This window comes from Cydia amplana, chromosome 2 (assembly GCF_948474715.1).
Source record: "Cydia amplana chromosome 2, ilCydAmpl1.1, whole genome shotgun sequence".
NCBI lineage: Eukaryota > Metazoa > Arthropoda > Insecta > Lepidoptera > Tortricidae > Cydia > Cydia amplana.
In genome coordinates, this window is record NC_086070.1 from 22,234,434 (window position 1) to 22,262,332 (window position 27,899).

The 27,899-nt window shown below is 37.4% G+C and overlaps 2 protein-coding genes across 3 annotated transcripts in view; both read right to left on the reverse strand.

Moving 5' to 3' along the window:
- Window positions 1-914: 914 nt before the first annotated feature.
- LOC134660698 (uncharacterized) lies at window positions 915-12,221 on the reverse strand. 2 transcript variants are annotated; one of them, XM_063516488.1, is made up of 7 exons: window positions 12,066-12,221; window positions 11,089-11,638; window positions 9,847-10,118; window positions 8,685-8,851; window positions 6,456-6,557; window positions 4,827-4,946; window positions 915-1,153 (listed from the first exon to the last, which is right to left on the reverse strand). In XM_063516488.1, the coding sequence occupies exons 1-7, from the start codon at window positions 12,093-12,095 to the stop codon at window positions 943-945; spliced, it is 1,452 nt and encodes a 483-aa protein (XP_063372558.1). In that variant the 5' UTR covers window positions 12,096-12,221; the 3' UTR covers window positions 915-942. The 2 variants fall into 2 exon arrangements, with proteins under 2 accessions (XP_063372558.1, XP_063372551.1); XM_063516481.1 differs by having other exon boundaries at window positions 12,014-12,221.
- Window positions 12,222-21,454: 9,233 nt separating this feature from the next.
- Window positions 21,455-27,899, reverse strand: part of LOC134660747 (protein Wnt-5b-like) — a 67,482-nt gene continuing 61,037 nt past the window's right edge. The window contains exons 5-7 of the mRNA XM_063516535.1: window positions 27,439-27,541; window positions 22,340-22,497; window positions 21,455-21,704 (exon numbers count right to left, since the gene is read on the reverse strand). Of these exons, the coding sequence (XP_063372605.1) occupies window positions 21,507-21,704; window positions 22,340-22,497; window positions 27,439-27,541 (459 nt within the window). The 3' untranslated portion in view covers window positions 21,455-21,506. The remainder of the gene's footprint in view (window positions 21,705-22,339; window positions 22,498-27,438; window positions 27,542-27,899) is intronic.

The following is a 27,899-nucleotide window of genomic DNA, read 5'->3' on the forward strand; positions in this document are numbered from 1 at the left end:
TATGGCGGAAGGGAATATGCAGTTACCATATTGATGCCAATCCGGACGCCGCTCCGGGTTGCGAGTGAGACAGAGCTCTATTTATAGCGAGCTGCAAAAGTGCATGGACACAATGTCAATGAATTCATTTAGTGTCCATGCAATTTTCCAGTCGGGTGCACAGTCGGCATGAAATAGCGGTCAAAGTGGTCAAACATATCGGAACACCTTATTTCTATGTTAACAAAAGTGTGGTACAATGTATTTGGCCACTTTAGCCGCTATTTGATGCCGACTGTGCGTAGGTTTATACCTAGTGATGTCTCACTCGGATAATATTTCGTTCCTATTTCAGGGTTCGAAATTATCCAGATAATTATAGTCTTTGATAATTATTCGATAGATATCGGATAATTATCCCAGGTATAGATGGTGCTGTATTTATTTTCTTTGAATTCTTCGATAGTAAAAAATGATTGGGGCGTTTTTTATATTTTAGGTTTAAAATTTTAGGATATTATCAAATTGATAATTATCAGGCATAAAAATCACGATAGTTATCAAGATAACTATCATTGATAATTATCATTTCGAACTCTGATCTATTTAATAATACGTATACAGGGTGCCCGGTAATTAGTGGATAACCTTCTAACCACCGACAGAGCACCTTAGGCTGGTCCAGAAAATGCACTTATAGGTCTAGTAAAAGTTTCGTGGTTTTCGAGATAATCAAACTTTTCTGTCTTTTTTAATTGGAGCTAGCCATTAAAAACCACGAAACTTTTACTAGACCTATAAGTGCATTTTCTGGACCAGCCTAAGGTGCTCTGTCGGTGGTTAGAAGGTTATCCACTAATTACCGGGCATCCTGTATAGCGACCCGCTGACACCTGAGCGGCGGACGCCGCATCCAATATTCAGACCGCCATGAAAACGAAGCTATCGGCGAGTATTAGCTACCTAGCCGTCGTGTCTCAGGAACTGTTCGAGGGTAGGTCCGTTTCTGCCGAGCGGGTCCCTGGGGAACATGATCATGTCCTGGACCCAGGTGAAAGGCAGCAGCCGGCGCTCGATGGTGGCGCGCCAGCGCGGGTGCTCGAGCGCCACGTCCCGGTAGTTGTCGCCCGACACGATCACGCCGTCGACCGCCGACGCGTACTGCACTATGTACCTGCGGGCCATGAATCTAGTACACAGACAATCCAACCTCTAGACATAGCATACTCGCGCTACCCCCTCTGCCACACATACGGTAGCGTTACTCCATCTTCGAGTCAATCCCGTGCCGTGATTGGTCCGTGTTTTTGAACGGACCAATCACGACACGGGATTCGCTCACCTCGTCCCCCCGCACCCCCGTATTTTTATTTTATTTATTTATTTAAACTTTATTGCACAAAAGAAAAACTTATCGTACAAAAGGCGGACTTAATGCCAAAAGCATTCTCTACCAGTCAACCTTATTTTTGGCAGCATCGGTTTCATGAAAGAATTGGCCTAAGCTCAGTCTAGAGGTTGGATTGTCAGTGATCTAGTATAACTGGATTGGGCATGAGTGGTGGGGATAACTGACAGAACGGGATAGCCTTATGTATCTTTCAGTAGGAGTAGCAGCGAACGTGCTATTATTGTTTGTCCTTGTCACAGTCTCACATCTTGTTTTATTCCCCACCGTAAATTGACCACAGTGATTGGTCGAATTCATTTGTTGCCCACCATAATGCGACGCTGTGATTGGTCGAATTTATATGTTTTGTCCCTCACGGAGGCACGCGTAGACCACTTCTATAGGATGCTACCTTCTATGCTGCGGGCATATCGTATTGACATAGACTAAGAATCCTCTAGACGAAGTTTAGAGCAATAGGCTACATGACTAATTTTCATTTATGGTATCAATCGATCGGGTTTGTTTTTGGGATCAAATGTCTATATGGAACCCATTGCATTAAAGTAACACAAAAGTCAGAAATTGTAGTCAAAAGCCGACAGTCGCACTTCACTCGCGAAACGCCCTATACAAAACGGCCAGGGGCCGTGACGTCATCGCCCATCTTGTAGTATGGACAAAACAAGAAAATTGCGTTTTTGTCGGTGAAATATTGCGTTTATGTATATAGTTGCTATACAATATTTTTTTGGATGAAATGTAAGGAATCGAATGGTACCCTTACTTTTATCGTTTTTGGAAGTTAAAAAAAAACTTAAATTTTGTAACTTTCAGGTCCTGTATTTTTGTAATTTTTCAATATTTTATTTTAATATCCACATTATTGTGATAAATTGCTCGTTTGGTATCTATTTTACTAGATTTTGTTATAAAATTCAACATGTCATCATCCCTATTATTTCATGAAACCGATGCTGCCAAAAATACGGGGGTGCGGGGGGACGAGGTGAGCGAATCCCGTGCCGTGATTGGTCCGTTCAAAGACACTGTGCGTATTGAGGTACTAAATCAATTCGAAACGAAACATATGACTGATAACCTCTAGCGGCTCTAACTTCACGGTCCCATAGAGAAATATAGTAAGACAAGAGTGCTCACTCCATACATCAGTTTTGGTAACAAAATGACTATTATTTTCACAGTCGACATCTAGCATCGAGTAGCGGAATTATCAGTACTGCTACTTGACAATAGATGTAGCACCAACCGGAAAGTCTTAAGTTGTTGAGCATTAGACTTTCCGGTCGGTGCTACATCTATTGTCAAGTAGCAGTACTGATAATTCCGCTACTCGATGCTAGATGTCGACTGTGAAAATAATAGTCATTTTGTTACCAAAACTGATGTACGGAGTGAGAAATTTATGTATTTTTTTCTCTATGACGGTCCTATTAAGGAGTATTACTGCAATGTTTTGCCGCCAGAGTGCAGCACTAGCGCCTTTTGTAAACCATAGAGTAACTTATACATATTGTGCCTTATCCTGTTTTTTGACAAGTTTTCCAAGACAATAAAATATGACATTGATACATCAAGGTGGTTTGTCTACCGGGATCCGCCAAATCGAAACTCAGCTATCTGCGCCTTTATCGCTCGAATATGCAAGAGTGATAGAGAGGTTAGATAACAAAATTTCGACTCTCTCGTTTGCGGCAGACCCTTAGATTGTGACTGATTTTTGTCAAAGTGACTTACACCCTAACTCAGTGGCTTTGGTCGCTTTCTGCATTGATAAAAATCAATCAATTGTCAGTCGGTAGTAGGATTTTATTGTCAGTTGCGACTACTGAAAACTTTCCTAAAATTTGTTCTTAACATGAAATAAAATTAATACATTCACCACCAGACAAAAAACGGCGCACTACCCCAGAAACCGGTCGTATACAGGGTGGATTTTCTTTTTGGGTCAGTGAGGGCAGCTACCAGATCCCGTGCTGCTACGAGAAAACGGTATAAGAAGACCTTCCCTCGATTTCAAATTAATGAAGATTGGCTTTTACAGATTTTGGAAAAAACATACAGGGTGCGAGAAAAAGGTCATTTTTGACAAACTTTTTTTTTGATGCCAATCGATCCCATTCCTATTAAGGATCAAAAGCTTGTATGGAACCAAAAAAAAATTTCCGGCTAGAAAAGCCACTAATCGAGGAAAACTTTTCCCATACAATTTGTATGAAAATGAAAACTTTTATTTTTCACATGCTGTTTTTGTATGCCAATCGATTCCATTCCTATCCAGTATCAATAGTTTCCTAGGGGTCAACTTACGGTAATGTACTAAAAAGCCACAAATTAATAAAAACTTTTTCCATACATTTACTATGGGGAAAATGTGAAATGTTATTCTCAATTTTCTATCTCGCCCATCAGTCCTACAGCAATGTCTTCATACAGTATTATGGTCCTTAAATGTAACAGGACTGATTGGCCAGATAGAAAAATGTGAATTAAATTTCACATGTTCTCCATAGTAAATGTATGGAAAAAGTTTTCTTTAATCTGTGGCTTTTTAGTACATTACCGTAAGTTGACCCCAAAGAAACTATTGATACTGGATAGGAATGGAATCGATTGGCATACAAAAATAGCATGTGAAAAATAAAAGTTTTCATTTTCATACAAATTGTATGGGAAAAGTTTTCCTCGATTTGTGGCTTTTCTAGCCGGAAATTTTTTTTTGGTTCCATACAAGCTTTTGATCCTTAATAGGAATGGGATCGATTGGCATCAAAAAAAAAGTTTGTCAAAAATGACCTTTTTCTCGCACCCTGTATGTTTTTTCCAAAATCTGTAAAAGCCAATCTTCATTAATTTGAAATCGAGGGAAGGTCTTCTTAGACCGTTTTCTCGTAGCAGCACGGGATCTGGTAGCTGCCCTCACTGACCCAAAAAGAAAATCCACCTGTATAGCTGCGTATAAAACAACCCGCGGCACCTGAGCAAAGTTCACGAGCGCCCACCAGGTGGGTTCCTGGCAGTGAATGTGTTAAAAAACCGGCCAAGTGCGAGTCGGACTCGCGCACGGAGGGTTCCGCACCATCAACAAAAAATAAGAGCAAAACAAGCAAAAAAACGGTCACCCATCCAAGTACTGACCCCGCCCGACGTTGCTTAACTTCGGTCAAAAATCACGTTTGTTGTATGGGAGCCCCACTTAAATCTTTATTTTATTCTGTTTTTAGTATTTGTTGTTATAGCGGCAACAGAAATACATCATCTGTGAAAATTTCAACTGTCTAGCTATCGCTAGCGGTTCGTGAGATACAGCCTGGTGACAGACGGACGGACGGACGGACGGACGGACGGACGGACGGACGGACAGCGAAGTCGTAGTAATAGGGTCCCGTTTTTTACCCTTTGGGTACGGAACCCTAAAAATGTACTGTATTGTTACCTATCGTCGTAGGATGCGATCATCTTGCCCTGCACCTCCCTCGACGGCGTGTACACGACCAGCCCGCTCCGCTCCATCGCGTCCAACAGCCGAGGGTCCGTACTCTTGCCAAACTTACACCTGTCAATACAACAATATTTTTCTCAAAAATGGACGGCAAAGTCGACGTTGCCGGTTAAAAAACAGGTAGCGAAGTGCGTAGTTTATGGTCATTCAAAAAATTAAAAAGTTAAAAACATTGCAGTCTCGATTTCGGGACTGCAATGTTGCATACAAATTCCATTATTTAACGAGTTCCAAACTTTTTAAAACTTTAAATGGCCATATCAAATGAAGGCATAGGTCCATTAAACAGCCAAACAGATGATCAGCACTTATTATTATAATGTTGGTACCGCGATTATTTAGGTGTCTCAAATACGTTGGCGTATTTTCAGCAGAAAAATACACTTCTTTTTTTTTAAAGGCGGCAAGCAAATCTTTTTAATGGTTTTACTTTTTTCTGTGAAAATTAGAACGTTGCTTGTGTAAAATATTTCTATTTCTTGCACCATTTTTGAGAAAAGCACTATATATGACTCGGCTGGAAGGCTACTTGCTGGCTTCGGATTCAATTAAACGGACTCCCAAGGTCGTCCGTTTAAAACGAATCCTCAGCCTGCAAGTAGCTACTTCCGAACCTCGACAATAATGTACTATTATTTACTAGCGAACCGCCCCGGCTTCGCGCGGGCACAGAAGTAATAGTATTATCGTACAGAACGGCCACGCACCGCCCCGCCCCGACTCGGATTACCTCGCCGGCGACTGGCCGCGACATGAATCTGACGGACTTCTGGCATGCTCTCAGTAGAGCGACTTACGCACACATATAAACGCAAATCATTTTTGATGTATCCGCCCATTGGCGTGTCCGCCCTGTGGCGCGGGTTAACAAATTATACAGAAACCTTCCTCTTGAATCACTACTCTATCTATTAAAAAAACCGCATCTAAATCCGTTGCGTAGTTTTAAAGATCTAAGCATACATAGAGACAGACAGCGGGAAGCGACTTTGATTTGAACTATGTAGTGATAAGGTTGGTATTCCACCTGTCCAATGTCTTGGTCCAATGTGCATTGCTTCTCACTTTCTCATTAAGCAGAATGTGAGACGCAAATAATACGCATTGGACCAAGAAATTGGACAGGTGGCATACCACCCTAATCGTGACGTCAAATAATTTATTCTACTTGTTAACTTGAATGCTTGAATTAGGCCTTCATAGACCCATTATAATAGCAACGACAAGTCAACTGTAATGAATTCATTATATAATACTTTAATAAACTATAATGAATTCACCAATCACGTGTCGATGCAACGAAAGAAAACGAGATTTTCAACCGATTGAATTATAGAAAAAGTATTGTATAGTATACTAAAGTAACATTAGCTATAATTTTTCTGCTTGGGTGCCTAGCCAACAACGTTGGCATGCCATGCCAACGAACCGCTATCTCTCTCTCTCTATCGCACTAATAAGAGTGATAGACAGAGTTTCGTTGACGTAGAGCAAACGACTGGCATCTTGGCTAGGTCCCATGGTCAGCCTATACAATATAATGTAGTATAAAGATGTGCTTACCTAAACCTCGGCACGAACGCCCTGACCTCGTGACCCCTGTTCACGAAATAATCCATACAGATCTTTAACCCTCTAACAGAAAATTCTCTGCCTCTGCCATGCCTGTAAAATACACGACTAATATTAGACTACATTTTAATAAAATATTCCACCACTGAGTTACACTATTAAATTATGTCATGAAACATACAATGCAAAAATTTTGCGCAAATCTCAGCTTTTAATATATTAAATAAGGGGTCCTATTGTACCTTTTTGGTACGGAACGGGAACCCTAAAAAGAATAGTCATCGATAGCGACGCACTGCTGCCACTAACGAGTGGCTCTGTGAGCTGTAGACCTTGTAAATACCATGGCTTCGCCATTATGAAAAATTTCCAAAAACTGAATCAACAAAAAATTATATATAATTATAGAACTAGCTCACCAACTGTCACGAGAATCGGTTGAAAAATGCGACCTGTAGACGAGAACATTCGGACATACAAAGAAATTCGATTTCTTTGATGACATATTTAAAAACTTTATTTTTCCTATTTGTTTGCTCTGAGAATGTTTGCGGTTACGTCTAATTAACGCATCCTTTGCATGTACCTATTGTATCTATAGTTAGTTAAGACTTTGACCACCAAAGTTGGCCACAGACATGCACGGCGACAGGTTGATTCTGTATAATGGGCGTAACATTCACAGGGTAAAATAAGTTTTTTGCAAAAATTTCATTTTTGGTACAAGCTTTTATCGCTGACTGTACTTTTCTTACGACAGACAACTAATACTCATCGAGACAATTCTAAAAACCCCTAACACAATTAGGTTGCGTCGTTTCATCAGTGTTCCTATGGCCACCTCCTGTCTCCATCATCAGATCAGTTCGACAGTACCATATTATTGTATTGTCATCACTACATACAGCCAGGGTTGGGCAGTATTTCAATTACATGTATTTGAAATACGTATTTGAAATACAAATTAGTATTTTGTATTTGTATTTCAAATACTACCTCAAAAGTATTTTGTATTTGGTATTTCAAATACTGCACTCACATGTATTTAGTATTTTGTATTTCAAATACTTCAAGCTTCAAAATACATTTCTATAAATACATTTTATTAAATTCTATAATCCTAAAATGTCTAATCTCTCGCACAAGCTGTGAGCCGACCGCGAACCTCCGATCCAGCCGAGATACAATTTTCATTGGCTGGATACTGGATCTATATTAGGTCAACTTCTGCGTGGAACTTTTCGTTTAAATCTAGGGGATAGGGTCATTGCAGTAGTTTCCGTCCATGCACTAGTTTTCGACGACTTGACGGATTATCAAATATATATTTCATTTTTAATTTACTACTTTTTGCGAAATCTTCATCTTCCTCGCGTTGTCCCGGCATTTTGCCACGGCTCATGGGAGCCTGGGGTCCGCTTGGAAACTAATCCCAGTAATTGGCGTTGGCACTAGTTTTTACGATAGCGACTGCCATCTGACCTTCCAACCCAGAGGGTAAACTAGGGCCGTAATTGGAATTAGTCCGGTTTCCTCACGATGTTTTCCTTCACCGAAAAGCGACTGGTAAATATCAAATGATATTTCGTACATAGTTCCGAAAAACTCATTGGTTCGAGCCGGGGTTCGAACTCGCGACCTCCGGATTGCAAGTCGCACGCTCTTACCACTAGGCCACCAGCGCTTCCTTTTTGCGAAATATCATTGTTATATGTAGACAGATATATTGCTTAGACGCCTTAGACATAAGGATTGAAATCAGTCCAAATTTGTGCAGGAATGTAGGTATATATTCAAATTTCGTCAAGTGGACGTAAACTAGAGCTGGACGAAAACTAGCGCAATGACCCTATAAGTTTATATGAAACGATATTCGTTAACGTTAAAACTAAATGCTAAACAAAAAAAAAATAAAGGTATATTTTGTAATTGAAATACATTATTTTAAACACTGTAATTTGTATTTTGTATTTCAAATACCCGTCACCAAAGTAGTTTGTATTTTGTATTTCAAATACTTTTAAAAATGTATTTTGTAATTTGTATTTCAAATACGTGGAAGCCAGTATTTTGCCCAACCCTGCATACAGCTGCCAATTTTCATGACGCTACGATCCTTGGAAGATGGTTAAATTAGTTACCTTAGATTCCATTACATAGTTACATACAGGTCGACCTAATAAAAGCTTTTTAAAAATAAACATCTCAATAAATACTTACTCCATTGCAACATTACTGCCATCTATGACTATGGTCCTAGGCCCGGTCCTCTTCACATGTTTATCCGGGTTATAAATGTTGCTGCCAACACTGCTGTTAGAGGGCCGGTCACCCTTGAACATTTCTTTGATGTATACATCTTCGGGCGTCTCGGCTATGCGGGGTACCTGGAGCACATTGTGGCAAATATAAGCCTTTTAGATTTTTATTTTGAATGCTTTGAACAAAGAAATTCTTACACCAAATACGTTACTAGTTCATACTATGGCAGCAATCCTGTTAAAAATAAAAATTGTATTTATTCTAGTTAGGTCCTATAATATATATTTATTTATTTACTCCTATAGTGACATTCTTGCAGCAGAAGCAAGGTTTAGATATATGTAAGTAATTTTAGTGCTACCATAAATAAAATACGGGTAATATAAAGGTGAACCAGCACTGCTCTGAAGAATGAACTTTCCAATGAATAATATCAAGATATTTAGTAGAGCCCAATCATTCGACTGCTTTTGACATAATATACATATTTGTTATATCCTATTTACATATTTATAACGAACATGCAGGCCAGGCTAGATGTTTTTCTTACTTTTAGTGCCAAGAAAAGACTTTTTAGTGGTAATACATCCTTTTGAAACAGCTGCACAAAAAAAAATTGGTTTGTTTCTGTAGTTTTACTTGTATTACTAATTATTTTTAAAATCTTATCCTTTTGAAATGGATTGGCTACCTAATCTCAAGTTTTGTTGGCATAATGAGTTCATTTTACCTTACATTAATTAGAGTCATTCATAAATAACAACAGAATAGTTTTACAAGGTAAAATAATATCAGCTTACAACATGAGCAAGTTACAAAATAATTGGTTCTTAACTGTTACTGTTTAAGATACAAATAATTACATATTATATAAATTATGAAATGCAACAATAATATAAAATACTCATATGTTATAGATTACAAAAGAAAGGTATAAAAAAACTATGTCATTTAATTTTGTGGTTTAGTTTCATATATCATACATACACATAATAATAATATAATATAATAGATACTCAGATAAAATATATAGGTACATAAAATACATAAATTTAATAAATAATTCTAGGCATACTTGAAGCATATATTTCCATTGAGAAAATATACTTTTTTCACTTACCCTATCATTATCAAGGTTATTTTTCAAACCCATAGCTACATTACAGCCGCTGAAAATGTTCTGCGTAATCATCTTTAGGAGTTTGCCCTGGGACGAAGTGTCCAGGTTGGCTATCAAGCCGTTCAAACCTTTAGCGACCCTACGAATTGTTCGCTCCTCAGATACTGTACTTTTGGGTCTCTCTATTACTGTTAGTTGTGAGTCCCTACTCGAGCTCACGGATGTATTTGATGATACTAATATGCAGTCACTATCTGTGACATTGATAATATCTATAAAAGGAGAAAAAAAGGCATATTTCCAATTAAGATTTTTAACTACAAGATATACATAATATTCTTCTACAAAACTAAGAGTAAGACACACTTCTGGTGGTCAGAGAAAGTTAAAATTATCTCATTTATGTAGACCAAAAAACAATGCAGTATTGAATTACAAAATGATAAAATTTTTACATTAAATGAAACTGTAGTTCTAGTTCTAGTTGATGCGAAATCATCGCATATTATGGAATATGTTCAATCCTTGTACATCTGATCAAACATAGTAAATATTTGAGGGATATAGAGTCCTAATCTCCATTCAGATCTTAAAATAATGTAAATAAAAAAGCCAGCACCCCAAGCACATTATTTGCGCGACAGTATCTCGTGGCGAGATAGACTACCCGTCTTTTTCTAACTATGTTAATAAAAGAGGGACGGGTAGTCTATCTCGCCGCGACATACTGTCGCGCCAATCATGTGCTAGCCCGGCAGGTCATGTAGTTATGCAGCCAATGGACAATTTTTTATATTTATAAAGTATATCATTGGTTGAAAAGCAGTCTTGTGGTTTTTTCGTTAACATTCTTTCACAATTAAGTAAAATGTGTATTTCTAAATACTCAAATCTCTCACATTGTGTCGTAGTGAAATTGACATACAGTATTAAAATTGCACTTTTTTTATTTATTTTTTGTATCTCCTTTTGGCTTTCTCGGGCCTAATCCCGGTCTTTTGATATGCTTGCATGGGGATATAGATCCAACACGTAGAGGCCACTTGGAGAGCTTTTGTCGTGTAGAACACCTATTTTATTATTAAAATTGCACATACCTAACTTGTTGGTGGCACTCGGAATATTCTTCACTTAAGGTTAATATTATTTAAGATTTTATATTGAATGGTGCAGAAAGCAAAAAATGAGACACATTTCTTAGAACTATATGTTTAACCTTTGGAAATATGTATGTCTGCTTACCTTTACTAGTACCCTGCACCTCTCCTGTGAGGTCTACTGTTATGTATTGTTTGTTGACAGGGATCCCACTTTTTATATCTGATGTTAAATTTGATACTTCACGGTTAAAGTTATCTAATAAATCATTGTTGTTTGTCACATTCTTTATTGCGGACACATTTAAATCTATAAAATTTGTGCTCTGTCTCCCGCCAAGAGGCGTAGAGCAATGAAGTGGACTTCGTTTTTTCTGTGGAGTTGCATTGGGCAAATGATCATTGTCTTGTATGACAATCACACTCGAGTTGTGATCCACTTTTTTGACCTTTGCCTTGACAGTTTCACTCAAGTCAACTGAAGATGATTTCCGCTTCCTGCTTTCAGTGTTATTAGACTCGTCTAGATCTATAACGGAGTGGCTCTCGCGAAGCTGTTCAAACAGCAGCTTTATTTTTTTATTTTTCCTAGACCATTTTCTTTTGGCCACGTTGACTTGTTTTCTAGAACTCATTCTAGTAGAAGAGCATGCGCGTAAACTTAAATTTGAAGGTTTCGACGACGTCGTCGAGGTCTGCAATGCACAAATATCTTCACATTACTATACAAAGGACACACTTTATACACAGAACACTTACAACATGAAACAACCATTTGCAGTGCAATAGGTATACAAGTAAAGCCAAAACAAAGAACTCTATTGGCACCAGATGTTATGCAACTATTTATTTAAGTATTGTTAAAGACCCAAAAGCAGGACGCATGTGAGAAAGACGACAAAAAACAAGACCCTCTTATAAACCGCAGGTAACAAGCCACAGATGACACGTTGTTTGCAAACACCAAACCTGTATACATGTTAAATAAAATGTTGTGTTAGTTGAATAGGAATGTTTAGATGATCCTTGCCCGAAGCGACACACCATGCTTAAACGTAAATTTTACCTACATTACCAAAACTAAAGTTGTGAAATGTTACACCAAGAAAAACGTTAACTAACACATTTGCGCGCAGGTTCGGGCTTCCCCATTTTCGCATATGTTACTATATGCTCTTTACCACTATCTTGAAAGATTGAAGAAACTGAAATGAAGAACTGAAAATAGTGAAAATGCAATGCGAATGTATAAAATAAATGTTTTCCTATAAAATCTAAGATGGCGGCCTCACTTTTTTTTTCAAGGGATTTACACATATAACAACTTGCTTCGATGCTTCGATTTGTCGTTGCGATCAGGGCTCTATAGACCGTTAAGGTTAAGTGGCTCAACAAAGTGCAAGTTAGAATGAGACACCTATGCTGATGCATTGCTGATGCTATCGGAAATTTGTGCGCGTTGCTTGAAGGGCGTTAAGCCTAGTTCGGACTACGTAATTAGTCGAGTGGCGAGTATTTTAGTTATAGATGGTCAAGCAGATCTTGTCAGTAGAAAAAGGCGACAAAGTTGAAAAATCTAGGCGCGAAGGGGTATCGTCCTATAGAAAATTTGAATTTCGCGCCTTTTTCTACTGTCAAGATTTGCTTGACCATATATACTAAAATTCGCGGGTTACTTAAATTCGCTTCGCGCCGCGATTCGCGCACGAGTGTGGAGGTGGCTTAAGGTCAAACTTGGCGACGCTTTGGACCAACCAAAGAGTACTTAAAGTATGGGACCAACTTTGGACAGTTTTGGACATATACTTGGTCAACCAGCGGGCTCAGCACGGTTCCATTTTTATCGACTATCACTATGCCCGTCACTTTCGCACTTACATACTTGTTAGAACGTGACAGGCATGGTGATAAACGATAAAAATGCTACCGTGCTACTAGGGCTGATCTTGACAGTAGAAAAAGGCGGCAAATTTGAAAAATGTAGGCGCGAATGGATATCGACCCATAGAAAATTTGAATTTCGCGCCTTTTTTTACTGACAAGATTTGGTTGACCAGTTATAATTTAAACATTTGTTCTACGAACATTAGCATCCCGGTTTTTGTTGGTAATTAAGAAATATATTTTTTACCATTTTACAAATTATTTTCTAAAAGAATTTCTATATTATGGTTTGCAAATATATAAAAATAATATTTTATTTTGAGTAACTACCAAAATATTGCAATCGGTTAAAATCGCGTGAAATGAAACGTCGAAATCGAGTGCATCTTTCTCTGTCACTCTAATTATGCCTTAATTGGAGTAAAAGAGCAAGATTCCCGCAATAGGGTTGATTCCATTGAGCTATAGCCTATAGGTACCCCGTGAGGGACAGGGGATCCTGGCTCCTGCCGATCCTGGGGTACTCTTGAGTTCAGAAAATAAATATGATTTGTATGTGTTTTTATATTCTACTTTTATATCCATATTGTAAACACACTTAACCTAAGATGAGAAATAAATAAAGATAATATATTTACTATTTACTTTGGGGTAAAAATAAAGATTCAGTCATAAGTATAAACTCAGCAAGGGATTGTAAACTTTTATTAGGTAATAGATTATTTATTAAATCAGCTACTAGGTAGGTAAGTAGGTACAGTCATACTACGATTTTTTAACACGTGTCTATAAACAGTTATCTACTAGTTTTTCAAGGGGTAATGGCTCGTCTACAGTCTACACGATGGGCCAACGTGCAACGCCGGCCACTCCAAGGGACGCAGCCATGCGGTAGAATGAGATAGCAATATCACTTGCTCCCTCTAACGCATAAATGCGTCCCTTGGAGTGGCCGGCGTTGGCTCATCGTGTAGAGGAGCCATAAAACAGTTATATTGAACCCCTCGTGCTAATATTGCAACCCAAGCAAGCGTAAGATCCCAAAAAAGTGCTGTAAAATAGTAGATTGTGTCACAAGGGAGTAAAATAACATATTTACGGTGAGAGCGTACATTTAATCCTGAGCGAAACGAAGGTTCTAGAATTGAATCCTGAGCGTAGCGAGGGATTCTAAGATATAATCCTGAGCATAGTGAGGGATTCAAATGTTAACGCCCAAGATGGAAATAATTTTGCAACCATGTGACACTATTGCCTTTCACATCACCTATGTATGACTCCTATGAGAAAATTATTGTGATACAAAATATTATTTAACGTAAAAAAATAGTACCTATACAAAAAAGAAAAAAAAAGTCTTCTAGAAGAGAAAAGTTTCCCTTTGATCCCTCCTAGCGGGGAAGAAAAAGCCCTTTTTCGAGTAGGTGATGTGAAAACAAATTTTGCTGCTGAATGAAACACAATATTGTTCACCACACTATGCGAGGAAAGCTATAAAACATTAATTATGTAATCCAAATTAATAGTATTCAATATTTATTATATTTCGTCACTTCATTTTTCAGATATAATTATATATTAACCATGTAGTTTCCCTATTGTACAGGTAGCATCGCACACATTTAAGAGTAACTGTTTTGATTAAAACTGTCAAAACAACTTCCGCCCACATCCGGTTACCGCTCACAGGCGTGCAGCGGCCGGCGCTCTTCATTCTTTATTTGTGCGTGGTAGCTGGTAGCGTCCACACGTCGGTCTAGTTGCCGAAATATTCGGCACAAGACCACATTGCTTTTTTAATAACGATCTTCGTTTTGTACTATGGTGTTAGCTGTGAGATTACATTTTATTCGTTGTGCAATATAAAAAATAACTATTTGTTATTAAAATCAATGGGCAATTCTTCAACTTGAAGGACATACATAAATCCTGGGAGTTAGTCGAGAACTAACACGAAGGAATAAATCATCCTGGGGGTTGGTCGTGAACCAACACGAAGGAAAGTCTGTTCGTATTTCGAACACAAATTTCGTCTGGGGGTTGGTCGTGAACCAACACGAAGGAAAGTCTGTTCGTATTTCGAACACAAATTTCGCCTGGGGGTTGGTCGTGAACCAACACGAAGGCATAAGATCGCACAACGAAACAGAGGGTCTAGATATTCATATTGCCACATTTTTCTTAGTAGGTACCCAGGGTACCATGGTTGCAATAAAGAATTACGAATTATATTATGTGTAAAATGTTTTGTTATAGAGCCGAGGGAGGCTTTCTTTTTACTTGGGTTTAGATGGCCCAACATATAAAAATATACTTGAATTTCAAATATCCAATTATGTTTGACATAATAAATTTTACTCACACCTAACCCATAGAACGGTATTTAAAAAATAGTATAAACCCTCAAAGTATAATAAACAGAAAACCTAATGCGCCCAGAGATCTAATGTGAATCAACAATAGAGACTATCTCACATATTCTATAATTAACAGAATAGTACATTGCTTTTATACTACCCACATAAATAATATTAATACAGGGGTAGTTATAACTTGTCTCTAAAAGTGGGAATTGCTAGGTGTACCTACATCACGTCACATTATTACTTTAAAGTTTTTTTTTCTGACATACAATTTGCAATTAAACAAATGAAAAAAAATAATAAACGAAGTGGTGCCCTGACAGTGGTGCATACATTTTGGTGACGATGAAACTTTAACAACTTCGGTTTACTCTTATATTAAACTTCATAAAAAAGAGTCAACCAAATGAGTACTTACATAAATATATATTTATAATATCAAGATCGCTTATTAGGCGAAGTCAGTAAATAAGTATTACTTATTGTCTGATTGAGATATTGTTTTAGAGTGAAAGAAAATGATTTATTCATTTGATTCATCCAACTATAAGGAGTACACCTAATTCAATTGAATTAGAGGAACATGAGTTTATTCATCATAATTTATCTAATAAACCCACTTAAACAATTTGTGAGTACTGAATACAAAACATTTTTTACGCCTTTTTCATCATTGATACATCAGTTCATGTCGAAGCTGACAAAGTGTCAAGCATCATTTGGAGTACCATCCATCTGAGAATAATAATAAAAGCGGTTTTCTGTACATTCTGGCGAGTTGCACTTATGAAGATATTTCTTCACATATGTCACAGACATTTATTGTTTTAAATAATGGGCTACTAGGTAAATACCTATTCATATATATATTCAATTTTATCAAAACATCAAAACGATTATCTTTTAAAGGATTACCCTCAGATTATGCCCTTAAAATTATAATAGAAACCGTAAAACATAAATAAATGAATGTATGGTATGGTTCAAGTTACATGTGTCGGTCGCGGTACCCCTTCAGCCATTGTCAATACCATGTTGACAATACGATGGTACCTACTATGCAATACGCTATTGCCAAGTTTAAAATGTATGTAGGTACCTACCTACATATCATAAATGTATTATCCGTAGTTGGTGGGATCCATACACCACTTATACTTCTTTTGCTATCTAACCATACCACTATATGTTATTAATACAGCATATGTCATGACATCAAGATGAAATCACTAAACATAATATTTGTTTTCTAAACTCACAATACAACCACAGTAGCAATAAAGCAAATACAATATTTTTAAAGCCAAGAATATTTTATTTTATAAAAAAGAAAAAACATTACGTCTAACAGTAACAGTGAGGTTCCCGACAGAGCGAATATTTGGATAAAAATAGAAAGCATAAGTTTGAGTTTTGTCGCTTAGAATTTCAGGTAAATTCTGACGGATTGCTATCGTGGTTGATTGCTGTAAATAGGTGTTTAGTTCGCGCTGCGGGAATAGAAGCTGCAACACCGATATCTATGCAAAGATGGCCATTCATTCCTTGTTGTCAATAATATTATAACATGATAAACAGAGGTTCATCCCCTTTATCCTATATCTTTATTCAAATGTAAAGACTCGTCACATGGAGTTATGTACAAATGTACAGTAAGCTAATTACAAATGGTGTTTGTTGTACGCTGACTTTACCTACTCGGGTTTTAACTGGTTATTAGGTACTATGCACAATTGCACATTCAGTAGCTCGAATAGTATACATTAGGTTTATAAAATTGAATCAGAAATATACTTATTCTGGTGCCATTAATGGACCTTGGCCCTTGGATCATCTTTTATATGTAGGTATGTAATATGAGTGCAATAATAACCATTCGAGTTTGAGCAAATTATTTAGAAGATTACTACGAAAGTTGAGTAGCAGTAGTCTTATAAATGATTTTTGTTTAATATACTTTTGGTAATGCTACACATGTTATAGCGCATGATTGAACCGAAAGCATAATTATGCACGTTCATATAGGTATTTGTTATAGTTCGCGAACATGATGGATATTGAAATTTTGTTAAAATCAAAATATAATATCTTCTTGGATAGATCCAGAGGACCTAACGATATTAGACACGTTATATACGCAAAAAAAAAAAAAAAGACTTAATAGTTGAAGTTGAGTCTTGAAACGCGCTACGCCGCGTGAGTCATTAGGATGTCCGTTGTGTCACAATTTTGTTCAGCAGGAGCTGCTATAAGACATCACACGGTCGACGCGGGGAACGATATCACAGCCACAGCGTATCCCGCCCTGTATGGGATGAGGTAACGCTGGGTTGTATCGTTAGCCTAAATTACGTTATGACTCTTAGACGAGCCTGTATTTTCATATCAAGTAGTACCGCTCGGAGCCTCTAATTCCACATCGCGGACAAGGACCGCTAGTGAACTTTAAAACCTTTTTTCACAAAAGGACATTTTAAGAGTTTATAACACTTTTTCAAATAAAATAAAATTAAATGTAAAGTTGACCACAAATTGTATAAGTAGAATTCTTATCAATTACCTACTTATGTTTTATCAACTAATTGAAACGGGATTATTAAGATTTGTGCTAACATCGTAATGTGTTAAAAAAAAAAAAAAAAAACCTAGCTATACCTAATATGGACCTTTGTTGAACTTGCATCACTAAACTTCCTTTGTGCTTTTTAACAACGCTTTATGACTCAATTTGCACAGTAAACTTGTGTATAATGTACACATATTATGTCCTGAGCTTGGTGTGCAATACACAGCGTTCGATATTATAGTAATAGATAAATATTTAGATAATAACTTGGGTACTTGATTGCCTAAAAAGTTAAGAACACAACCCGTTAACACAGTTGTTTGCTAAAGCATTGATTTAATTTTGGTTTAGTTTAGTTTCTCAGGCTTCTGGATTCCTTCAGGATAGCAGTAAATAAATCAGAAAAAGTAGTATCATGGGTTTTCAAAAAAAAGGATCATCAGATCGTATTATTTTAACTTAAAGTTAAACGACTACTAAAATAAGTACGGTTTTAAATCATATAACTTACTTGGTGGCATATGTGGTATAGTATTTGGGACACTATGTTAAAAACATAACATCCAAAAGATACAACAATATATATAAAAAAAAAAGTCATTGTTCTACACGCACGGCGAATAATTTACAAACGAATGTTTTGAAATATAATAGGTATAAATTATCTCATACCAATGACACTATTTATGAGTAGCAGCCTAATATATTGCGTACACTTGGGCCAAATAAGAATTGGCGTTCCGGTTTAGCACCACGGTTAACAAATAAATTCCACCTGAATGACTCGTTATAATAAATAATAATATAAATAATAAATAAATAAATAACCTCTGTTATTAATAAAATAAACCTAGGACCTGTTTCACTATACTTTTAATAATATATTTCTAATGCCAGTGCGTTAATACGTACAGTATTTAAAAATACTGCGTTCAGTGGAATATAAACTGAAGAAAAAACAAATTCATTCGGGACGCCCCGGCGCCCAGGAGTCAGGAGGAATCTCCTAACTTAGAAAATAAAAAAAGATAAAAGGAAAGACAAACAACACTTTTATCTTTTTTCAACCAAAACTTATATCTCTAAACATCTACATGGTTAATATATAATTATATCTGAAAAATGAAGTGACGAAATATAATTGATGATCAAACGAACTTCTTGAAGTGAAGTTCGATCGAAATTATATGAGTCACTTCATTTGAAGATATAAGGTCCCTCCCGCCCTAGAACCCTGATATAAGTTTTGGTTTCTGCCTTCTCTAAAAATAATGAAGAGCGCCGGCCGCTGCACGCCTGTGAGCGGTAACCGGATGTGGGCGGAAGTTGTTTTGACAGTTTTAATCAAAACAGTTACTCTTAAATGTGTGCGATGCTACCTGTACAATAGGGAAACTACATGGTTAATATATAATTATATCTTCAAATGAAGTGACTCATATAATTTCGATCGAACTTCACTTCAAGAAGTTCGTTTGATCATCAATTATTTATCATCCGCAATAATCAGTCAAAACGCCATTCCACAGCAAAACGTAAAGAAATATGTCAAAATATGCACAGAATATTTTTTAAAGAATAAAGAGAGCTTTTTCGAGCAAGTATGATGAAAATATCATGAATTGTTATATAAATTGACAAAGTTTTACTTAAATTACAATAAGACCACTTATTTCTAGATCACTTTGAGTTTAAATCTTGGTTAACTTAAAACATAAGCGGTTCATATACAAAAATGAAAAATGTTTTTACAGTAGGCCTCTCATGCCTTGAAACTTTCGCAGCCGCTCAAGGTTCTACTTTTTGACGGCCGATGAACCGATAATGCAGGCGGTCAATGCCTCTGTGCGAGCGGGACAGAATTAATTTAATTATGCGCGCGCAATAGAGATAGGAAATGTCTGGTCAAAGTATGAAATTCTTAGAGCTTAGAGTCCTTACTTTACCACCCGCCACGCTCGGGGTTCAATTTTATCAATTTATTATGCACATTGATGTACACCAACCTGAACATATTCTTATTCCTTATTCTATTCTTGAAACCCTTACAACTAATACTGAGCCTCGTTATTTTAAATTATTTACAGATCCATACTTTCACTTCCAATCTGAGATTGTCATACGAGTTTCAATTCAACAGTGGTTACTCAAATGAGTACCGTCTGAATGTCTTGTCACTTGAAGAAGTAAAATACTAAAATCTACGCTACGGATACCTAATAGCTGGCTATAGGTACCAAAATACACGGTAGGAGTAACGCGAGTCACCATTTTAATAAATGTAAAAGTGTTAATTTACTCTACTTGGATAAGAGATACTTTTTACCCTGGGTCATAAAATATTTCATATCATATTTATTTATTGTATACAGGGTTTGCGTAGAACATGTTGCCTCTGACTCTCTAGAGGTGTCACAAATGACACACTACATATATGGATTAATTACAAATTACCTAAAATATGAAATAGTGACTTGCGTTGCTTTTTCGTGGAATCACCCAATCCTATTTTGACTTCGAGAATTTACAATTATTTTATTATTATAGGTAAGTACTACATATTTCGAAAAGTATCTACGAATAAATTACTATCTTACGTATTTACACTAACACAAATAGCTTTCAAGCATCAACATTTTCATATGGTTCATGTAAGTAGGTAGTGAGCATTATAATTTATAAACAAATTAAATATACTGTACAGTTGGGTCAAAAACTTTTTTAGTATGAGTACCTACCTTAAGGTTTTATGCGAGTTTCCTGTGGATATCATAAAAAAAAGGTGCTCAAAGCCTAATTTTCGCTCTTTATCGTTTTCGACCTGTTAAAACCTTGTAACTATAGGACTTATGAAGAAAGTCTTAGCTTAGAAAAATGTCTCCAAATCGTTAACTTTTGTTTTGTAAAGATGGGTAGGAAAGTAAATTCTCTGATCGTACCTATTTCTAGCTAATTTTAATTCTACAGAAAAGAAAGTTTACCCGAACGTATTTGACCCAGTTACTACTTTCTACTTGCAGCTGTAGTTCCAGAATAAGATGTTGATATTGACGACTACTTTCTTACGCTAAAATCACGCGTCACGGCGTCACTAACTATGCGAGAGAGAATGTCTGTAGGTAGTATGCTAGCCTAGAATGTCTATAGGTACCTACTCATTGTAACCTATTTACAGGTGTACCCTTCCACCGTCCATAGACTCAGCAGGTGTTAGACTCGACTTTGCAGCACTAATGAAACTTGCAGTGGCGTCGCTCCTTGACCGTGAGTTTTAGGTGTTGTACGACCACAGCATAATTATGGACAGTTGTCCATGCTACGTAACTCACATCGCTATTGCTTACGCAACTGAGTCCATTTTTACATATCCTACTTGGAGGTGTGTACTTCGACGGTTCTAATACAGGTCTTGCACTCGACTCTTTAGCATTAATTATGTTTCTTGGTGTTTTAATCTCATTAACAGTAGGTACTTATAACTGTAGTTTCCCATGCCATGAAGCTCGCATCACTCAATGCTTACTCAAGTAAATTTGTATACATCCAACCTGCAGGTGTAGACCTTGACGGCCCTAACTAACACAGGTGTTACAATCGATGCTGCAGCACCAATGAACCTTGCAGTGGCATATATCGCTCTTTGACCGTGAATTTCTTGTCGCCTCACCCATAGCACATAAAGCTGAAGGCACCCTTGCCACGGAACTTTCAACACTGTTGTTCACGCAACTGAGTCTATTTCGGCATGTCCTACTTGCAAGTATAGATCTCGACGGTCCTAATACAGGTGTTGCACTCGACTTTGCAGCACCAATGGAACTTGCAGTGGCATCGCTCCTTCACCGTCAGTTTCTTGGTGTTGTAGCCTCGTCCGCAACACATGAGAGCGCAGCCGTCCATGCCTGCTGATGTGCGGTTGCATTCGCGTCCTGATGTGCCGAGGGAACCCTGGAAATATTACATATTTTGTAGGAGTATATTAAGAGGTATATCATAGGATATTTTGGCAGTATCAGTGCCGATCGTAGAGAGAACAGGAGTAGAATATAATTATGATGCTCTGCGTGGTAGGTAATATTTAAAGTAACTCCGCGCTGTAGAGTATGAATACGAGTATGCCTTGAGACTTGCGATATTCTTATGCTATTTTAATTGGAAACTCTTGACCAGGCCATGTTTTCTAAGATTTAACCTAGAGACTAATCAAGCGAAATATTCGATATGGGGATAAAAACGGCTGCAAGTGACAAATAGGCCAATGCCGGGTCGACATTGCATTTAGGTATGTCGGACATTCTAGGGATTCTAGTTATTTATTTATTTTATTTTATTTATTTAGAAATTTAAATCAGTTATGGCTCAAGCGAGGTAATCTAAGGAACTAGGAAGAGACTCTAAAGGATGACTCACTTTCGATCGCGCCGACCGGGCCGTGTCCGGGCCGGAGCAGGTGATCACGTGATGCTTTCCATACAAAACGAAACGCCGGAAGCTCCGGCCCGGACACGACCCGGTCTAACATGAGTCATCCTTTAGGCTTCTAGCCAGTGTAGTATACTGACATAATGGGGTCATCTACTAACCAGAGAGTCGTTCTTCACGCAGTAGTCAGGCGACGGCTCGAGGTACACCAAGTCTTGGGCCGTAGGGAGCCTGTACCGAGGGTCGCTCAGCCGAAGTTTGCCTCGCCTGGACACTGTCACTTCCGTGGCACCTTCGTACTTATCGCGGAGGTAGTCGCCTGCGAATTTAAACCATTTTACATGTACAGTCAACTACAGTACATTTTTTTGGCCCTTATCGAACTTACGGAGTATAAAAAGCAATAAAAGAGTTAAATTCGGAGGTTTTGTCATGGCACTCAACTCAATACATGGTAATTGGTAAACAATTACTTATATTAGGTATAATTTTAGTGTAGAATTAGGTATGTATAATATCATTGATGGTAAATGGAAAACCAACTCAAGAATAACCGTGCACCGTGGCATTTCTAAAATTTAAAAAATATTATTATTACAAAATTTAATATCCATATAAATAATTTAAGACACACAAATACACATGGAACATTAAATACCTAAGCTTAAAAATAATAATACCTACAAACTATCTATACATAAACTTAAAATAAACAAAACACGGCCTCCAAGTCACTCCATAATCACGTGATCGTCGTTGGAATCAATGCTAGTATAAAATGGTAATTTATCATCTGAAAGGCGTCATTAAAATAATGAAGTGCTTAAAATATAATGACAGGCTTACCCCAATATATCACTTCAGAAGTAATAAGGTGTGTGTATAAATTTACTTTAATTATACATTTAGGCTCTATTAGCGTCCCAAACCAATAAATAAATTTTGAGAGAACTTGGTTCGATCGATACAAAGACATCTAAAACGTCAATTGTTTTTGTAGAGCTTTACGTTATTGAACTAGGTTTATTGGTGATTTTTATTATGTGCTGTTGTTGGTATAAAACATCATTTGTGACGTTATCTATGAAAAGGGACCGGTTACGCCATTATTAACGATGCTCGCGACGCTGTGCGGCGTAAGCGCCATCGACAATAAGGTCTCTTTTCATAGATAATGCCCCATATTAAAATATCCGTGTAAACGAAGCTTTAGTCGCAACTCGTAGTTCGTAGGCGTTTGATTTACGCGCCCACCCAGAAGATGGCGTGTTGTATCCGAACCAGTAATTATAGGGCATCATTTAATCCCCAGCGATATGTTAATCCTATATAATTTGTCTTAATTTGAATACTTTTGATATTATTCTCAATTCTCTAAGTTATATTATTATTTCACCGATTGTATATTTGACGTGTAATGTATGTGTAGGTATACTTGGTCAACCAGATCTTGTCAGTAGAAAAAGGCGGCAAATTTGAAAAATGTAGGCGCGAAGGGATATCGTCCCATAGAAAATTTGAATTTCGCGCCTTTTTTTACTGACAAGATTTGGTTGACCAGCTATACATTATTAATAATAAATATGAATATGAATATTTAAGATGGAATGACCGACTTTGCAGGTAGAATATAGACAGGAATATATCGAAATTTAAATTTTCGATTTTCTCGGTAAGCCAGTGGCTAGGTAGGTACCTATATAACAAAGAGATCGATCTCAGAACTTGTCCCGTGGAGCGCCTTAACAAGACACGTGTGCCAGTAACTAGCATAGGAGTTCCATACTATGGTAATTTTGGGGCGCTCCACGGGTTAAATGGTATAAAAAAGTTAGGTTAGGTTAGTATAGAGGTGAACAGTTACAGTGTAACCAGTAAAGTCATAAAATAGAAAATTAGATTAATTTAAATGCACGTTTAACCTAATTAGAAGTTTTAAGTTGTTTTTATTAAGCTAAGCTGTAAGTATTAAGGCAATGTCGCAACGGCACTTGGAACATGCCGCCATAGCTTCATAAAATTGGGCGACTTTTTAAATTCTAGAATTAAGCCGACCATTCACGGTTCAAACGGCTTACTGCGAACCACGTTTGACGTGGTTGCCTCTCTGTCGCACTTGTAAATTCGTACGTAAATGTGACAGGGAGGCAACATGCCGAACGTGGTTCATTCACGGTAGGCCCTCTGCTTTGTGCTGCGTGAGAAAATCGTGTAAGTTATTTCAAGTATTTAACTCATAATTTTAAACGTAATTTTATAATAACGTTGATAAAATTAATAACGTTGATGTAATAAAATACATAAATGTAAGATCTACGAAATACCTCTAGACAACTCTAAGATGTTAATATACTTATGTAGATAAGTAGTTAGATATATTTAAGTAAGCTGCTTTGGTCGAATCTATATTACGTATATAGAGACATAACTAGCTTATAGTCACCATTGCATACTTACTCTTTAGACTAAAATATCTACAATAGCCAGTGAATGGAGTTCTTTAAAAGAAGCCAACGATCATTAAAGAAAGCTTAAAAAGCTTGATTAAGTCGCGTTCTCGAATAAGTTAATATATTTATGGCTCTATAAAAAAATAAACAATTCCGGAAACTTTACGGCCTGCCAACGCCTGCCTTATTTAACGTTTTCTTATAAGTCTTCATTTTATAGTTCCAATGAAAGTATAGTTTTGTTTTTTGGGTGGTCTTTGTATGTTCCACAGTTGACAGTTTAGGGAAAAAGTAAAACGTTGCAAATGTACGTGTTTGTTTTAGAATAAATATTGTACCTAACCATACCTAACCTACCTATCTGATGCTATCTGCGAAGTTAAACTTTGACTTTCTTTTTACCATATGAAATATCTGCCCCCCCACTTTATTTTGTTACACGTGTGTGTGTGTGTGTGTACTTGTGTAGGTACATTTAACAAAAACGTACGTATGTACTTATGACAATTAAATTTTTAATTAAATGTTTAAGTAATTAAACTTCTTAAAGTGTAGGTACAAACAAACACTTCACTACTACCCATAACAAGGGATTTTCTGTTAATAATAAGGTAAGTACCTACCTAGCCTGTTTGAACGATAAAAACAAAAGGAATAAAAAAGTGTCCCAAGTAAAGGGTTGATGGGTCAATTAGGTAAAATATATATATGTGTGCCACAACAAAAGACCGGATAGGGGTGGTAATAGTATGTCATTATGTTAATGAGGACATTCTCTACACTCTACAGGGTGTTTTATTACGGTGAACTGTGTATTAACAGCCTAATTTAAATCTGGGTTTTAAACCACTTCAAGGCGCACTTTATTAGATCATTTTAAATGAATTTAAGGGTAAAAGTATCTTGGCAAAAGTTCTAAAGGTTCCAGATGGTAATAGTTTAGATAGTTTAATTTATTTTCTCTAGTTACTTTGAACTTACCGAATTTAATCTTAATCGATTTAGATTTAGCGGTCCAAAGATGAAGAGGTAACAGAGAGAATTAGGGCTGGCGTCCACTAGATTCGCCTCGGCGAGTCTAGTGGACGCCAGCCTTTACCTTCACGTGTATAATGTTATGTACTCATTCAATACTCGGACGCGTCGGTTCAAAATCATCTTTATTTAGTTGTTTCATGTAGCTATTCCGTCAGTTTCATTTAAGAGGTGATAACCTATATTATTATTAATCAAGTAGGTTATCGCTGCTCATTGGTACTTTGTATGTATTAAATGAAAACAACCACAAATCGCACTAAGTATCTAATACAAACTAATGTAGGTACACGTAATTACAATGACTAAGATCTTGAAAACAACCACAAATCGCACTAAGTATCTAATACAAACTAATGTACACGTAATTACAATGACTAAGATCTAAACGAGGCATTATACCTCCGTATAGCCAGAAATAATTTCAGAAAACTCTTACTGTGTAGCCAGTGTAGCCTGCTTAATCTAAAAACAACTCTAATATAAAGACATTTAGGTTGTGTTTTGTTTAGCAACCAGACATGAATTTTCCAAAGTTATCCCCGTGATATGCGAATGCTAACGATGCATAATAATATCCTAGATGTCTTTCTAGCACCCTGGTAGATTAATTTCAAGTTATTAAGTGGATAGTTTCAATTGTTTGCGGGGTTTGTTTTAAATGGCAACCATTTTGTACTGTCAGCAAAGCTGACAAGCTTTCTAAATTGACATGGTTTTTGTAGATGGTATGGAGATGGACCATGTAGGGAGCAGGGATGTTGCGAATATCCGCATCCGCATCCGCAACCGCGGAACTTCCGCATTATTTTTAACATCCGCATCCGCATCCGCATAAAATCGATGCGGATTTAATGCGGATGCGGATGTGGAACAGTTCGGTACAGGAACGTCTTAGCATCGGCGTAAGTGCTAGACTGCTAGGTAATTTAGTCATTAGCCAAAAAAACTATTAGAAATTAGCAGTCAAGCGTGAGTGGAACTTAATGTACGGAACCCTTGGAACGCGAGTCCGACTCGCACTTGGCCGGTTTTTTTAAATAGAAATTACTAAAATGTAATATTTGACGTTTTTTATGTACCTATCTTGACATCCGCATCCGCATCCGCGGATGTCAAAAAATCGGCATCCGCAACATCCCTGGTAGGGAGTCACGTTCGAGCTTTAAGTATCTCTTTAAGGGCTAATTTAGACGGGGCGAGAACTCGCATGCGAGTTTCATTACATTGCGTCATTTGATCGGTCGGCTGAATTGATGCAACCTCAATGTTCCGCAATGTAACTAAAATCGTATACGAGTTCGTGCGCCGTGTAAGAGGGCCCTTACGGACCTCATTATAAAATCTCTACATCAACCACATTGCCTAATCAACCTAAATATTCTGCAATACAAAAAGGGGATGACTGTGATGTTGTGTTGTGTGATGTGATGATAGGCACAGAATAAGTGATGGGTAATAATTAGCTTATTGCATATTGATTGTGCCATAATAAAGGGTTATACATCTTTCTTGATTTGACTATTCTTCATTTTACTAGTTATATTATACTGGCCGATCTCGCGGAAGGAGGCCAGTTGTTGCCAGCGTGTGACCAGGCTGCAGGAACCGGACACGCCGTGGCATTTGAACATTACTTACTCGCCGCACTGTACTAGTTACTGATGACCCATCTCGCGAAAGGAGGTCAGTTGTTGCCAGCATGTGACCAGACTGCAGGAACCGGACACGCCGTGGCATTTGACATTACTCGCCGCATTGTACTAGTTACTGACCGATCTCGCGGAAGGAGGCCAGCTGTTGCCAGCATGTGACCAGGCTGCAGGAACCGGACACGCCGTGGCATTTGCAGGTGACGCGGGATTTCTTGATCACTGCCTGTGGAATACATTGTATTTGTGATGCATTTGAATATACCTATAGGTATATGTCGCAGGCATTTTGTAAGAATGCGCGGTTTGTGAAATGCCGAAGGCAAATTATAAAAAGTCCGCATTTTGTAAAATGCCTTATGACAGTAACAGCGCCGTTTGTATTTTGCCGCGGCATTTTGGTCGAATTAGTTCTTTAATTTACTACGCGTGGCGCTGCACATCAAAACTATGGAAAACGCTGGGGTGAGTGGGGTGTCCATCAAATCTGGAGTTCTTGGATGGTCCCACCGCACTGTTTCTTTTCAAAAAACATTTCCTTTTCAACTTAACTAGACGGAGCACCTCTTCGCGGGGCTCCTATT